This window comes from Zea mays, chromosome 4 (genome assembly GCF_902167145.1).
Source record: "Zea mays cultivar B73 chromosome 4, Zm-B73-REFERENCE-NAM-5.0, whole genome shotgun sequence".
In the NCBI taxonomy this organism is placed as follows: domain Eukaryota; kingdom Viridiplantae; phylum Streptophyta; class Magnoliopsida; order Poales; family Poaceae; genus Zea; species Zea mays.
The window spans coordinates 17,016,954-17,033,746 of NC_050099.1; the positions used below are offsets into that span (position 1 = coordinate 17,016,954).

The following is a 16,793-nucleotide window of genomic DNA, read 5'->3' on the forward strand; positions in this document are numbered from 1 at the left end:
AAAAAGAAAGGATGCTAAGGAGTTTTCACTAGACGTTCCTAGGACCAGACACGTGAAATTACCATGACACGAAATATGAATAGATAAACAGACTAGCAAAGTGCTCGATATTGCTACAGTTTCTATTTATGACTTTATATTTAAGTACGTAATCTATACTATTCTATTAAGAACCTAATAATCTAATGTGAGCATCTGATGCTACCATGACAGCGTTTGGTGCTAACCATACCATACATACCTTAGTGGTGCTACCATCTGCGTTGACACTCTAGCCCGCCCACCACACCGCACAAAAAATAGTGTATAAAGTGCACTCGAACCCACACCCCCTGCTCCAGAAATTTGGGGCTAACCACCAGACCACATGTACCTTAGTGTTTTATAATTACTTCGTCCCAGTATATAAGGTGTAACCACCTCTGGTTGAAAGACCAAAAAATATATTTAATTTTCGCTATACCACTACATCGATGTACGTATGTATAGAGAGAACACACTTTATATTGTGCGGACAAGAACAAAAAATGGTTAACAATCATAGCAAAGTACGGACAACGGGGTAGTATAAAACATAAAATATATGTAGGTGGACATGAAGTAGTTTTGGAACCAACAACCATATTTACTAGTGTCATCACCACGCCACATAAAACTCGTGTCACCATGACGTATCGGCCTCGGGCACAGTCTCACACTGTCACCACGACACACATGTGGCATGCTTTTATCCTTCAATTTTCTTAGGCTGGTGCCAGTGCGGGCGGCAGCGCGGGCGAGAAGAGGCCGCTGCCGCCCGCGCGCGGGCGATAGGCGGGCGAGAGGCCGGCGCCGGGCGATGGCGCTGGCGCCCGGCGAGAGCGGGCGATATCGCCTCGCTCTCGCCCGCGCTGGAGCGCCCGCCCGGGCGAGAGGGAGGCGAGAGGGAGGCGAGGCACTGGCGGGGCGAGAGCGCGGGCGAGAGCGACGTGGCGCGATCTGACTGGTCCACGTGTCGCGATCTGATTGGTCCACGTGTGCTAGCCGTTGCAACTAGCCGTTTTTGACCGTTTGGAGTCCAAAAAATTCGAAAAAAATTGCAAAAAATTACAAATTTCATCCCCAATCCCTCTATATATATCCCTACCCGGGTGGAGCTCATTTCACACACCATTTCATCTCATTTCTCTCTTCCAAACTCGCCTTTTCTACTCATCTTCACGTCATTTATGTAATTTTCTATTAATTATTATGTATTTTTAAATCGTCATGTAATTTTATTTTAATTATTACGCAATTTGTAATTTTTAATTCAATAAAAATATTATGTTGTGTGTTTTCTGAGTGTTGAAATAAATCCGCGTGAATTACTTAATTCTGAAATAGAAAAGCTGATGTGGCTATAGCCTGAGGCTGTAGCCTGCTGCAGCCTGTGCACTGGAGCAGCAGAGGCGAGAGTGGAGGCGAGAGCTGACGTGGCAGGGGCGAGAGGGAGGCTGTGCACTGGACTCAGCCTTAACATAAATCGATAGATTCTAACTATATAAACGAGTCAACGTTCAGTTCAAATCTGGTGTGGGATTAAAGCACAATACAATTACTACTTACATAAGCCCTAACATTATTTAATTTAATTAAATAAAGTATAGAACGTGCTACATGGAACAAGTACTTGTACTTCGTAGACGGTTTGCGGGTACATGTACGTTCTTATGCTACCCAAACCCACAAGCACGTGAGTAAAATATACCCGACTCAGTTATATTGTGTCTCTCTTAAATCCTGATGCTAGTATATAATTAGACAATAAACATATGATTTTGACATTCTAGTGAACTATAGATTATGAAATTCAAGTTGCTTGTATTGTGGTCATAAATAATTTGTTTATCTGTTGTCTTATTCCAAGTTTAATCTATTAAATAATTAAAATTCTATGTATCTAGTCATAAAAATGTCCGGCACGAGTAACTCGTCGGTACCTGTTACCCACGGGTATAAGCATGATTGGATTTTTTAATAGGCATAAATTTTATTCGCAGGTACGGTATGGTGTGGCAACTGGCAATAGCCATCGGGTATGTACATGTTGGCATCTCGGCTGAGAGAGCATCCTCCTGCTACCACTACCATACCATACTTTTGCGCTTTGGCAATTGCCATAACAGGGTCGGAGCCGGCTGCTTCCTTTCTGAATTGCTTTTGGAACCCCGGCTCACAGGAATAAACAAACTAATAGAAATAAAACTTTCATTAAGAATAGCCTTATTTTCAATGTCTTCGGAACCCTGTAAACTTTCATTAAGAATAGCCTTGTTTAAGAGAATTAAAATTAATGAGATAAAATTAATTTTATGGGATAAAATTATACCAACTTATTTTCAATGTCTTCGGAACCCTGTAACCTTCATTGAGAATGATTTATTTAATCTTTATATATTTTACTAACTCTCCTGTTGATTATTGAGTTGCAATATTTAATTGGTATTTTAGTACCCGAGCAAACGCGAGAAGGAATTCGAGCCTCTAATAAAACCCGAGAGTTGAAATGAAATTTTACGTCAGAAAGAGTACTACCGGAGAATAGCCTACCAACCCGAGAAAACCGAAAAGGAATTCGAGCCTCTAATCAAACCGTCCCACGCACCCCGTCTAGCCTCGTCTCGCCTTCTAGCGGGCCCCGTACGCCGCCTGTCCCACGTGGCAGTCACCGGAGGCAGGTGTACTGCGGGTCGGCGGCCGCCGCTCTTAATAAAAATCCAATGGAATTCTGACGTCCGCAGAGACAAAGTCGCCGCGTTCTCTCCCCTCATCTATCTCTTTCTCTCTCTTCTCTCGGCGCTAGCTGGTTCGGCTTCTCTCTCCCGTCTTCGCTTCCTCCCCAGTCCGCACCCCCCACAGACACAGAGAGAGAGAGAGAGCGTGCGTACCAAACAAAATCCCATCGCGAGACAACAAAACCAGGCCAACGGATTCTTTTGGCTGCGGTGGCGGTGCTGTGGCTGGTGCCCCCCTTGCTGCATCGCCGGCTCGCCGCCGACATCGGCTCGCGCGTACCCTAGCCGGAGCCGGAGTCGCTCCCCGCAGCCCCCCTCGTTTGTCTCGGCCAGGTGTGGCGCCTGACCGCGCAGCTCGATTCGCCGGATTCGAGCTCCTTTGCGACGGGGAACCTGCGGGCGCCGCGGAGGTGAGTGTGTTAGCAGTGGAGCTGCTGCTGCTGCGGCGTTCTGTCGCGTGGCGGGGGACGCCGGGGGCTGCCGCTTAATTTGCCGTCCCGGGGGCCGCGGGGGGTGCTGGTGCTCCCGAAGTGCCCGCAATTTGGTTGGTTCCTGGTGCTCGCGGCGAGTTCGAAGGGTGGATTTCGCGGTTGTTGCTTTGCTTTGTTGCTGGGTGGATTTCTCGGGTGTTGCTTTGCTTGGTTGCGGGGTGGATTTGGGGTAGAGCAAGTCCGCTCTCGTCTCGCTGCTGCTTCGTGCTGTTCGTCCTCCCTTTTGCAGATTTTGCGCGGTGGGGGTAATGGCATAGATCCCACACTGGCGTCGCTAACTTGCAATCTGTACTTTGTTCGCAGGGGATGCTCGCACGTCCCTGCTAGATTCCCGCGGATCTCGCGGGCTTGCTGGTGGTGAAACGATGGCTAGGTGAGTACAAGCCGCGCGTGATCTCCTAGTGGTTGGTGCGAGCGGTGGACGGCCAAGATGATGCCGTCGGGCCCGCCGAACCCGATGGGGCCCGGTCAGCCAGTGAGCGGTGCGGCAGCGTCGCTACTACGGACGAGCTCCAGCTTGCTCAGTGGCGGTGGCCAGCCTGGGATGGCTGGAGGTGGTGGTGGCGGCATGCTTTCTTCACAGTCGCCCTTCTCCTCGCTTGTCTCCCCGCTCACACAGTTTGGCGGCAATGGTCTTCTTGGAGGCGCCTCGAATGTCTCCTCCCTGCTGAACCGGACGACGTTCAGGAATGGTGGCCCTATGCCAGGTCCGGGGTCGATGCAGGGTGGTGGGATGCAGATGAGTACACTCCAGCAGAGAGCTGGGTTGGATGGTGCCAGCGATTTCATTAGCACGGGAGGGTCAGACCCTCTCTCATTCCCGTCTTCCTCACAGGTTAATTTGGTCAATCAGATGGGATCAGATAATCTGCAAGTGACTTCACAGCAGCAACAGCAGATGGATGCAGTGCAGGATATGCAGCAGCAGCAGCAGCTACCAATGTCTTACAGCCAGCAACAGTTGCCGGCACAACACTCGCAGCAGCTCCAGCAGCCACAGGCTACAGTGAAGTTGGAGAATGGAGGAAGCATGGTTAGCATCAAATCAGAGCAGCAGATGGGACAGCCTGAACAGAATGGTCCTGCCCAGATGATGCGAAGTGCTGGTTGTGTGAAACTTGAGCCACAGCAGTTGCAAGCCCAGATGATGAGGAGTTTAAGTTCAGTCAAGATGGAGCAACAGAGTTCAGATTCATCAGCCTTCTTGCAGCAGCAGCAGCAGCAACAACAACATCATTTGTTGCAGCTGACAAAGCAGATTCGAAATTGTCCAGACCTTGTATCAATGGGTGGACCAAACACAACTGCAAACCCTCAAGCTGCTGCTGCTGCTGCTGCTCAACTGACCCTCTTGCAGCAGCAACGGCTCCTGCATATGCAACAGCAGCACCAACAGCAACAGATTCTAAAGAACTTGCCTTTGCAAAGAAACCAGTTGCAACAGCAACAGCAGCATCAACAACAGCAGCAACAACAGCAGTTACTTCGTCAACAGAGTCTAAACATGAGAACTCCAGGAAAGTCATCTCCTTATGAGCCAGGAACTTGTGCAAAGAGATTGACTCATTACATGTATCATCAACAAAACAGACCACAAGTAAGTTTTTTTTATCGTGGCTTGTTTGATGGAGTAATTTAGTGCTCCAGTTGATGGCCAGGTACTAACAACACAGTATATCTTATCCGCTCCTCTGATGCAGGATAACAACATTGAGTACTGGAGAAACTTTGTCAATGAGTATTTTGCTCCAAATGCTAAAAAGAGATGGTGTGTGTCACTTTATGGAAGCGGTCGTCAAACTACTGGAGTTTTCCCTCAGGTCTAGTTGCCTGTTGCCATGGAATCTTTTTTTTTTTTAAAAAAATTTGAATCTTCATTATCATTATTGAACTTAGGAGTGATCTAGCATCTAAAAGGTTTGCCTTTGAAGTTATTTTAGATTTTTTTTCATACAGCTCTTATCTTTCAGGATGTATGGCACTGTGAGATTTGTAATCGGAAACCTGGCCGTGGTTTTGGTAAGCTTCATAATCTTAAGCATAGCTGTCTTAATTCTGTCATGCTTTATTTTGATCCTGTATTGCTTTTGACAGAAACAACGGTTGAGGTGCTACCACGACTATGCCAAATTAAATATGCCAGTGGTACCCTGGAAGAACTTTTGTACATTGACATGCCACATGAGTCCCAGAATACGTCAGGCCAGATTATTTTGGACTACACGAAAGCAATCCAAGAAAGTGTTTTTGAGCAATTGCGTGTCGTACGAGAGGGACATCTACGGATAGTTTTCAATCCAGACCTTAAGGTATCGTGATTCAGCTTTCGAATTTTTTTATATCGTTTCAAATTCGTACCTTTTGAGCTAAAACACATTTCTTTCCTATCCTCTTCTTATTAAAGATCGCATCTTGGGAGTTCTGTGCTAGGCGTCATGAAGAACTTATTCCACGGAGATCTATAATACCACAGGTAAGAGGTATTTCAAGAATATAGATGACTCAGGTCATAGTTCTTATTCACAATTTTGCATTTGGTAACAAAGGTTTTCATAGACTTTGTCATCCTGATCTTTATTTTATATGTAGGTTAGTAATCTTGGCGCAGTTGTACAAAAGTATCAGGCTGCCGCACAGAACTCAACGAGTTTGTCTCCTCAGGACATGCAGAATAATTGTAACTCGTAAGTGGATTGGCCCTTACCGTGCTACACACTTCATTCCATCCTCGATTCTTTGCTACTGTCAAATTGTTTGTCACCATTTTGAACATGATATATCTTGGTTCTAAAACTTAGTATCTGCCTGGTAAAGAAGTCGATATAAGGGTGGACATACTTGTGACTTCATTTGTGTGTAGTTCTAGATGCACTATCCTACACAACAATTGATTCAGATTGTATTCAGCTTGATTATAGGATAGATAGGTTGTGGGTGTTGGTGAAGGACATGAAGCAAATGAGCTAGTGAGGCAATTTGTCTTTGTGGCGTGTATGTGTTGGTGATTATTATTCCAGCATCCAGAAATTATAACATCTTGGAGTATTATAATATAGTATAGTTTGATTTGTAGGCAAATTTACATGTCTAAACATTAAACTAGCTTCCTGAACAGATTAGTGTTATAGTTGTTAAACATTGATAGCCCAATTCCCAAGTATTATCATACTAATATCTTTGTTTCTGGAGTTAGCACGGAATATTTGTAGTTGTTCTAGACTATTATGGTACTAGTAAAGCATTTGAAATGCCAAGTGGCTGTAGAGATGTTGCGATACGAAGGTAGCTGTGCATAATGTAGAAATCATGCCTAGGTGGCTGTGCCTGTCACGGTGTCACCCAAAGCCCGGGTATGTAAATACAAATGCATGTGTGCTGAAAGTGTGCAACCCTTCCAAGCATTAATGGCATTGGCATACAATTGGGCACCACACCACTTTATGCTGTAGGAGCATCTCCAAGAATAGTCTCACTCTTCATTAAGTGTGCTTCAGAAAGGATGAGGCACTCAACTTAACCCAAGATCAAAGGGCTCACCGTATAGTCTGTCACTGATAAATCCTTATGATTGTCGATTTCCATGGTTAACTTGGTACCATAATGACGGACACTAGAAAGTGATTAACGATTACCAGAGCTCTTGCTAGTCTGTTGGAACAGAATGACTCTGGTGGTGTCATAAATGCTGACAATCTTCTATATAAACTTGGTCAAACTTAAGATAGTTTGACTCAAGACAAACCTAGAATATCAAAAAAAAGTCTGGGATGGAGGTACTAGTAATTACATGCAACAGTAAAGACGTTACTGTGTGCCACTAAACATTTGTTACAATATTTGGCTTATATGCACTATGAATATCTTGCTTTGAATTGATTATGATTTGATTTGGGCACATTATCTTTTGCTTGAACAGTCAACTTGTGTCTTATCTGGGTAGAGGTATGCATGCTTCTTAGTGTAACTCATGAACTGCATACATCTTTGCTGACTTTTTTCTTGGACCAAGTCATCACTGTTTTTGAACTTTTCAAGTGCAAATTCTATTAACCTAATCTTATGTTTTAGGTTTGTTGCATGTGCCCGACAATTGGCGAAAGCACTGGAGGTTCCTTTAGTAAATGATTTAGGATACACAAAACGATATGTTCGCTGCCTTCAGGTAATCTTATCTAGAACAGTTTTTACTTGCGCTTGTTCTTAGATTATCCAATTGAAGTTAATATTGCATTGTAGGAAACTTTTCGATTTTGGTCCATATGATGATTCTGATAAATTATTGTTGCATATGATGATTTCCATTTTCTTCTGATGCATGGCAACTTATTTGATCTTACTGCTCATATTAGGATGCTAACTTTTATTCTTGTCATCTTAATGCTGGTTCTTCCAGATTGCCGAGGTCGTAAACTGTATGAAGGATTTAATTGATCACAGCAGGCAGACTGGATCTGGACCCATTGGTATGATATTTTGTTTTCTTTTGTGAGGACAATCTCATCCTATACTTTCACAGTACTTCTATCAAATTCCTTGGTGCTGTGTTTTTTATCGTCCTTGGTGCTGCTTTGGATAGTAATGAACTGCTGCAGTTCAAATCACGAGGGTTTGACCATGTTAGGTTCCTGTTTGGTTTGTAGTTGTGTTCCTCTCAAGGCTCCTTTTGCAACAACCTGGATCCACATGCCTGTATCTAAAAGTTGTTGCAAGGTTCTCCTTGTTGATCCATGTTTTGGCATATAATCTGATAATCTAACATTAGGCGAGTTGACGAAACAATGTGGTACTAGCAACCTGTGTATTATGTGCTTAATCACCATAATTTGCCAATTAGCAAACTCAAAGTGCATTTTATTGGTCTGACGGGACAGTTGTGTGGTTCTATTCTGAAGTTAATCTGGTCAGCATTTACAATTTACATCTGGGATTCAAGGCCGGTGATTTCAAACTTTCCTGACCCACTCTGAACCAGTGACTGGCCACATTATGCTGCATTTCACCTTTGCTCTTTACCATGTATGTAGGTAGCATATATCTAGGTGCATAGCATAGCATAGCAAAAGCTGTGTCTAAAAATGTTAAAATGACATATCATTTAGGATGGAAGGCGAAAGGTCCTCTAGGTGAGTTGGTTAGGTGGTCTGAGTAGCACTACTTAGGTCCTGAGTTCAACTCCCCATGGGAGTGAATTTCAGTTGGGGTTAAAAAAATTCCTTTTCCCACTACAAAGCACACGTCTAAGGCCGGCCCGGCTTTGGTCGCGGTGGTTCTCACATGGGCTACGGTGCCGTTGTGTATGTGTGAGGCAAGGGTTCGGGGTTTCTTGACCTGCGTGAGGTCTTCTTAATATAACACTTGGGGTTGTTTTACCTTCGTAAAAAAAAACTCAGCCGGGGAGGGAAAGACCGCCCTCCCGGTATTATATTAAGAAGAGACCGAAACATGGTCCCGGCCGAGAAAATCCCCGAACCCTGGCCCCCCATCACTAGCGGGCCGTCACCGCCCACTCTGCAAGCCGGAGGGTCACCGCCCACTCTGCAAGCCGGAGGGTGGCGCGCAGGACGTAATCCGGGAGCGAGCAGGGCACAACGAGAGGATTTATTTAACCAAGCCAAAAATTCGCCCCCGAGGGGGATCGAACCCAGGACCTGGAGGTGCTACTCGGAAGCCTTAACCATTACGCTAGAGGCCCTTTCGCTGTTTTACCTTCGTAGGTCGAGTGTTTTTTTAGAATGGAGCTAGTTTCTAGCTGTATGGTATGATTTCCTGCCTTCTTTAACATTTACTGTTTGTGTTTATTCAGATAGCCTGCATAACTTTCCGCGGAGGACTCCAGGGGTTAGCACTCTTCAACCGCAGCAGCAAACTGAGGAGAAGCAGGCCATTCCCCAGAGTTCAAACCAGAGTGGCCAAAATTCTGCTCCTATGGCTGGTGTGCAGCCTTCTGCCTCTGCCAATGGTGACGTGACATCAAATAATTCTCTCAGTTGTGCACCTTCTACATCTGCGCCTTCACCATCAGTTGTTGGACTCCTGCAAAATTCAATGAATTCGAGACAAGATCATCCAATGAGCGGCACTAATGGTGGCCCATATAATGGAGGCAATGTGGCTATTCCGAAGGTGAACTCTACAAGCTCACTGCAGTCAAATCCGTCTACCTCTTTCCCTTCCCCAGCACCGACAACATCCAATAACAGCATGATGCATGCTCCTCAAAACACAAATCAGCTGAGCTCCCCAACTACATCATCAAGCATACCTCCCATGCAGCCACTTGATACTCAACCTCAGGAGGCTGAGCCAAGCGACTCGCAAAGCTCGGTTCAGAAGATCTTGCAAGATCTGATGTCATCCTGTGTTGGCCACTCAGGTAATGATACGAAGACACCAAATGGACTAACCCATGGTGTTAATGGGGTTAATTGCTTAGTTGGCAATGCTGTCACGAATAACTCGGGAATGGGAGGAATGGGATTTGGCGCCATGAATGGGTTCGGTCATGGGATGAGAACGGCAATGACAAACAATCCGATGGCAATGGGTGCAAGGATGGGAATGAACCACAGTGCACATGACCTATCGCAATTGGGTCAGTTACACCAGCAGCAGCAGCAGCATCAACAGCAGCATGACATAGGAAACCAGCTGTTGGGTGGATTTAGGTCAGCGAGCAGCTTCAATAACATTCAATATGACTGGAAACCCTCACAATAGAGCAGCCAGAAACCATAGAGTTTCAGTGTGATGATGCATCTGGCTTCGCTGGCAATGCGTGTGGAGCATCCACATTTATGGTGCCATAACCTCCCCTTGGCCCAATAGCATTTGGGCCTTTGCATTAATGCCGCCATCAAAGGGTACCATAAGCGATAGCAAGCATCCCGGCTGGTACATGTAAGTCTAACTGTCAGTTTAGCTATCTCGTGTGTAGCTCCCTGAGTTTTACAACATTAGTCGATTTTACCGGGAGTTGCAATACCATCATGTGTCACATTGTTTGTCCACTCTTTACCCCCTTCAATGCTGTGAAAAGAAAGGCTAAGTAGCTGTAGCATGTTATAGTAGGTGTATGTGGGGTAATTCCTCATTAGCTCTTAGATCTAGTCTTTCCTCTGTCTATTTATACGGTTATCATTGACATATTGCGGAATGGAGAGCCAGACTTACAGGATTTGTCACTGAAACTGTCCGAGTTGGGTGCCTGTCACTTACTGCTTGCTCCAGTTATCTGAGTGAGGAAGATACTCTGAAAGAATTAGAGCCTCTCTGCACTTTTTACCATCTGTCAGATCCTATTGTGCTTTGTGGTACGGAAATGAAGTTGTCCCTCGCCTTTTTTCCTCGTTGGATGACATGTATCTTATCCTCTGCAATTCCTAAGACTACTGGTGCTGATATCCTCTTATCCTCGCGTTTGGAGAATTCTCTTTGTAGCTTTACTGTGCTGCACTGTTGTATAATTGGCACACTGACTAGATCGAAGTACCACCATGGAATGGATGTTCTCCTAGTCTTGTTGCTTTATACTCTCTCCTCCGTCTTAAAATATAATTCTTTTTAGCTCTTTTTTTTGTCTATATTCAAATAAATGATAATAAATATAGACATGTTGATTAATGAATGTATGTTTAGTCTAAAATGAATTCTATTTTGAGACGGAGGGAGTATGATTCGGAGGGAGACTTGTTTTTTTTTGTTTATACTGAAGTGCATACTCCATCTGTTGCTTAATGATGATCATTTTCAGATGATAATAAACCTGCGAGGCAATCATCAAGATCAAGAGCCCTTGTCATTGGCAGGAACAGCACGTGCGGCTGTTTCTCGTTAATCGCGCGTGCAACGACCAGATTAACCAAAAGCTTTCGAACCAGTTGATTCAGGCTTTGTCTAGTTCGATACGACTGCCATGCCAGAACAGTTTCTAGTGCCCACATTTTCAGTAAATTAACTACAATTAAAAAAAACCATGTTTGCCAAATTCTGTCAATGCTACCAAGCTTTGTAGACCAAGGAATGACGAATATGACCTTGAACCAAATAGCAGCTTAATGAACATTTAGGGAGTGTTTGGTCAGAGGGACTAAAGATTAGTCTCTAGTTTTTAGTCCAATTTAGTTCTTTTTTGCCAAACACTAGGACTAAAATATGGACTAAAATGATTTAGTCTTTAGTCCTTCACATAGGTGCTAAAAGAGACTAAAAGCCCATAATTATCATGTTGCCCGTACCTTTTTGTATGGATAACTAATATTATGAGTATATTCTAAGGGCATTTGAATCTTTGGACAATATATTTAATGACTTTAGAATATGTTTAGTTCCTAGAACCAAACATGTAGGGACTAAAGGTTACTCCTAGGACTAAAGTTTAGTCTTAGGACTAATTAAAACCAAACATGACCTTAATGTATTTGGAGATGATGACACGTTTGCTGTCAAGATGAAGGTTGAGCAAGGCTCATCTTTTGCAGGTTCTGCTACATGGATCTACTAATCCATCGACGGACGAAGCAGAGTACTAATCCAATTGAAAAAATAAATACTCCCTCCATTCATAAATATATGATACTGTTGATTTTTAAAAAAACTTTAACCACTCATCTTATTAAAAAAATAATTAGTTATTATTTATTTTTTATTTGTTTTATCATAGCTTATGTGTGATTTAAAATTTTATATTTTTAATAAATATTTTAAATAAAACGAGTGGTTTACATTTTTAAATAAATATTTTAAAAAGTCAACGATGTCATATATTTATGAACGGATGTAGTAATTCGTAAGTAATCTGCTGCACCAGTAAACCAGAGCAAGCCAGAGCATATTAGGAAAAAAATACACCTTACATAAGCTCAGTTCATTTGTATATTACGATTCACTATTGTTAAAGGGCTGGCCCAGTGCCCATGTTTCCCACATGAGTAGGGTGGGTCTTGTTATGTATACACTAGAGCAAACACAATGCACATAATCAGCTGTAATGGGACGGGGCTACTAAACTTTTAGCCCCAGGCTTAGAAAACCTAACTACAGTTTCTCCTCAATGCAGCCGGAACAAGTTCTCAATGGAAGGGCCAATGGATATGACTTCATCAGCCAGGCCATTGTTGGTGATCTTGACGCAACCATTTAATGCAGAACCTCAAGGCACAGACAGCCATTGCCGAGGGCCAGCAAACTCTGGTCACAGATGTGCCGGCCGCGGTTCATATGCAGCACTCTTAGCTTATTGCAGTACAACCCGATTGCAGACCAGCCAGGTAAATGGACACCATGGCAAACAGCAAGGTTCCACTCCTCAAGCAGTGGGCACCCACTGGCTATTGCTAATCATCTGTGAGGTAGCGACACATCCTGAGATTCAGAACGCAGAGGCTTTTAGCAAAAGCAAGGTTACCAATAAACCATCTGGAGAAAGCATGCAAGACTCAGCTTCAAGGCAACAAAACGAACTCGAACAGCCTTTGAATCCAGCACCAGACAGACGCCTGCAACCTGTAATGCTTAGTGTGCAAATGATTGAACAGTTGCTAAAGACTCCAGAGATCCCTTGGTCCGAAATGCCCATGCAAGAACCAAGGTTTTAGACTCTTCAAAGCACGGGCACGCCAGCCTTTTGAAAGGCTTTCCAAGCCAACATCTGTAATTTTAAAGCAGCTTTGGAGTTCCACCACCACCAAATTAGGGCACCCAATTGCCACCTGTGCTAGGCCATCGTCTGTTATACCAGAACAGCAGTAGAATGAAAGGGATTTTAGAGACGATCCAGACATTCTCAGCGTGCTCAGAGCTGAGTCAGGTAGCTCTGTGAGCCCAGCAAGGGATATCCGGTTAAGCCAAGGTGAGTGAGCCAGTACCTTAGGGATGCACTTGGCATGCTCCTTGTCTATTGCAGGGTTAAAACAACAATGGAATGTTAGTGATTTCCGACCAAGGTTCCGAACCTTGAACCAATTCTTGCAGGTCAAACCAAAAGCACTCCTCTCTGACTCGCTTTCTAGCATGTTAAATATAGAAAGCAAGCAGTCGTCAGATAGGTAACTGATGGAGTTCTGTAAGCTGGCATCTATTGTCTCTCTTTCCATATCTGACTTACTGGGTCCCGTCTGAAGGTTGGAGTGCTTGGATCTTTATTAAATACTTCTGGGATGTACTGGAGGAAGATGAACTTGCTGGATCAAAACTGCACAAAGCAGCTGGCTCACCGTATCCATAGCCGATCGATGCTCCGCATTTTCGGCAGAGAAGCTTAGTTTTTGGCCTGTAACTGCGCCAGGTGAGGGGAAAGCAAGATACCTTGTCCACCTGAGTAAATCGGCTTAGATCAACAGAAATGAATGAAATCAATCCCTTCTTCAGAGACTTCTTATATGAGGAGCCTACTTCAGACGTGCTTCGGTTAGAAGATGAAAGGTTTAGAGGGTATCCACAGAATCCGCAACTGTCAATACAAATGTAATTGTTGTCAGAGCTTGCAGAGCAGATAGCTTAGTGCACATAGATACAATATATAGTATCCAGAAGATGATATTGCATTACAGAGATGTTTGACCATTCCAGCTGATACTTAGAAGCCAATGGTATTACATTGAACTCATCTTGCTATTAGTGATAACTGTATCAAATAAAACAAAAATTGCAGCTGGCAGTTGAGGGAAACAAGGACAAAAAAATGGTATCCTTATGACAGTGAAAAAAAAGTTAACAAACACTTTACCTATTGAAGGAAATATCATTCCACTTGAGGGCTTGTTCATTTCCCCGTTAATCTATGTAAATTGGGTGGTATTGAGTCGGTTTAAATCTATAGCAAGTCAAAATTCATCTCAATCCATTTCAATACACTCCAATCGACATAGAATTGGAATAACCGAACAAGGCCTGAAGGCTTGTTTGTTTTGACGTTAATCCACATGGATTGAGTGGGTTTGAGTCGGTTTAAATCCATAGCAAGTCAAAATACATCTCAATGCCACCCAATCCAGTCCAATGGAACGTGAAATAACCGAACAAGGCCTGAAGATTTTCCTTTTTGTTAATGAGAAAATGAGAAATAAATGCTTTTTATCATATTTATCTATTAGACAACAATCATAATGACATTTATGGTTCCAAATATTATAAATGGTTTAATACTAACAAGTTACTACCTCCATCCTACAAAAAGTGACGTTTTGGATTCATCCTCCTAAGTCAAACTGTCTTATGTTTGACCAAGTTTATAAGAAGATTAATTATATTTATGGCACCAAATATATTTAATATAAAACATATTCATGATAAACTTAACGATATGTATCTGGTATCATAAATATTGGTATTTTTTCATCTATAATCTTAGTCAAACTTAGATTGTTTGACTTAGGACAAAACCAGGAAGACACTGGACAGAGGCAGTATATAAATACATGGGGGAGTCATCTAGGGTCCAGACTTCTATGTATATAGAAATTTTGAATCAGTTGTGTAAGCAAACTACATCGCTGCAGTTGTTGATGAACATCGAACCAAAACAGCTGACGCCAACACAAAACCCTTACTATGTTTGAAGTTTCCATTGGCTAACTGTAATCCGACAACGGATGACACCTACCATACAATTGTACCTTGCTTTTTATGTTCAGTTTCAAGGAGCTGCGCCACGACAACACAAACTCAAGTTTTACAAGGTCATTCCAGCAAGCTCATGTGTAGCATGCTAACATGGTTGTCCACCAGAAAGGATATTGCAACGTGAATCCTGAGAAATCCGGACATCACATGAAACCGTTGCATGGATGAGCTCACTACAGCTTCTGGAAATTAGTGTAGTCCCCCAAATTCCAGCAACACGACTCTTTTTCCGGTAACAAATAGATGGCCATCAAGTTAAAGTGTTAGACATTCTAAGTAACGAATATCGTGAGTGCATCACCCAAACAACCTGTATCCTGGATGGTAAATCAGCTCAATTAGACTAAGGATTACTTCATCAGGCCAAGACCGTACCCAATTTCTGATCAGGCATGTAGAATGCATACAGTATACAGACGTGCCAATCGGCAATCGCACACAAATCAAACCGAGCACAAGGGTTATGGATTGTGTAATTCCGGTTCTTAGTTCAAAAATTAGAACAGGACACCAAGATCCCCACTCCAAAAGCAAGGTATCCCCAGGACAACTATCAGCAAAGAATAACAATTCCATCACCCAACAGCATCCATCCATGGCCTAAGACTCCTCGCCTCCCAGTAGAACGACCGGAGAATGGATCATTTGACGGTGGAATCGAGTGAGTGTGTGCGTGGGGAGTACAAATCACCTGTAGTCGACGTCGCGCTGGGACATCCTCGGCCGCAGGAAGATCGGGAAGTCTCATGGATGTAGGCGACGGCGTCTGGGGCAGTGGGGCGCGGTCAGGGGAAGACGTCCATGGTCGTTGAGACTTGGTTTGCAGGGGAGGATCGAAGGGGAAAGGAATTTGGGGGAAATGACTTGGCAATCTTGGCTTCGAAGTTCGATGGACGCGCGGCCGGCGGCAGACGTGTATGCGACTCCGTTCTTGGTCGGCCGGCTGTTTCTATTTGACTCTACCGTTGCAGTTTCGGATTATTTTGAGGCCTCGTTCGTTTGTTCGTTTGTGTCGGATTGGTGGGTCGGAAAGATTTCTAACCAGATTATTTCTCTAATATATATAAACTTTGATTAGCTGTAACGATTTTGGGTGCAATCCGACACAAACAAACAAGGCCTAAAGTGGCTGATGCGATCATGAGATTTTATATTTTATTTTAAAAGAGTCCTTTTCTAGAGATTAATTTTTAGTCTATAAATTGTCATAGATAAAAACTGAAAGATGGATTATCTATATTTTATTCAGTAGCGGATCCAGCTGCTACGTTTAGATTGTGCCATAGAAAATATATAAAAAAAACAAAAATAGAGATCAACCAGATTTGAACATTGACTGCCAAGTTCAAAAGATAGTACTTACATCACTATGCTAACTAACCTTATATAATTTAGGGTGTGTCATGGCCCATATAGATCACCCGTCCGCCTCTGATTTTAGTTCATATGTTTGACAATTTATAGACTAAAATAGAGATACTAAAAATTAGTCTAACCAAACACCCCCGAAGTCTCTTTGTAAAAGAATGACTTAAAAGAGTGTTTGATTCCCTCACTAAAATTTAGTATGTGTCACATCGATGTCAATTACATATATTAAATATAATATAATTATAAAAATAATTAATGAGACGAAAGACTATACGACGATAAGAATTTATTAAGGCTAATTAATTTATGATTAGTAAATAGTTACTATAGCATCACATTAGCGAATCATGGACTAATTAAGTTTAATAGATTTGTCTTACCGTTTAGTTCTAACCTATAACTAGTTTTATAATTAGACTATATTTAATACTTCTAACTAGTATCCAAATATTTGATGAGATAGAGACCAAGTCCTAGCATACAAATAGGTCATTAAGACTGTGTTCAGCGGTTCTCCCTAAATTTCTCCCCCTATATCCCACTCACGTGTCACGTC

General features: G+C 43.0%; 1 protein-coding gene and 1 pseudogene across 3 annotated transcripts; one reads left to right on the top strand and one right to left on the bottom strand.

The window, feature by feature from the left end:
• The first annotated feature begins 3,102 nt into the window (after positions 1-3,102).
• On the top strand, positions 3,103-10,456 carry LOC100383819 (uncharacterized). The gene is made up of 10 exons (NM_001362153.1): positions 3,103-3,166; positions 3,551-4,844; positions 4,948-5,067; positions 5,218-5,266; positions 5,342-5,556; positions 5,652-5,720; positions 5,837-5,931; positions 7,316-7,409; positions 7,641-7,710; positions 9,051-10,456. Exons 2-10 carry the CDS (start codon positions 3,678-3,680, stop codon positions 9,962-9,964), a joined length of 2,793 nt encoding a protein of 930 aa, NP_001349082.1. The 5' UTR covers positions 3,103-3,166; positions 3,551-3,677; the 3' UTR covers positions 9,965-10,456.
• A 1,578-nt stretch (positions 10,457-12,034) lies between these two features.
• LOC100277023 (AMN1 superfamily pseudogene) lies at positions 12,035-15,748 on the bottom strand (annotated as a pseudogene). 2 transcript variants are annotated; one of them, NR_159531.1, is made up of 4 exons: positions 15,558-15,748; positions 13,637-13,694; positions 13,350-13,558; positions 12,035-13,250 (listed from the first exon to the last, which is right to left on the bottom strand). The product of NR_159531.1 is annotated as an AMN1 superfamily pseudogene, transcript variant 1 (transcript). The 2 variants fall into 2 exon arrangements; NR_159532.1 differs by having other exon boundaries at positions 12,096-13,694; positions 15,558-15,712.
• Positions 15,749-16,793: the final 1,045 nt, after the last annotated feature.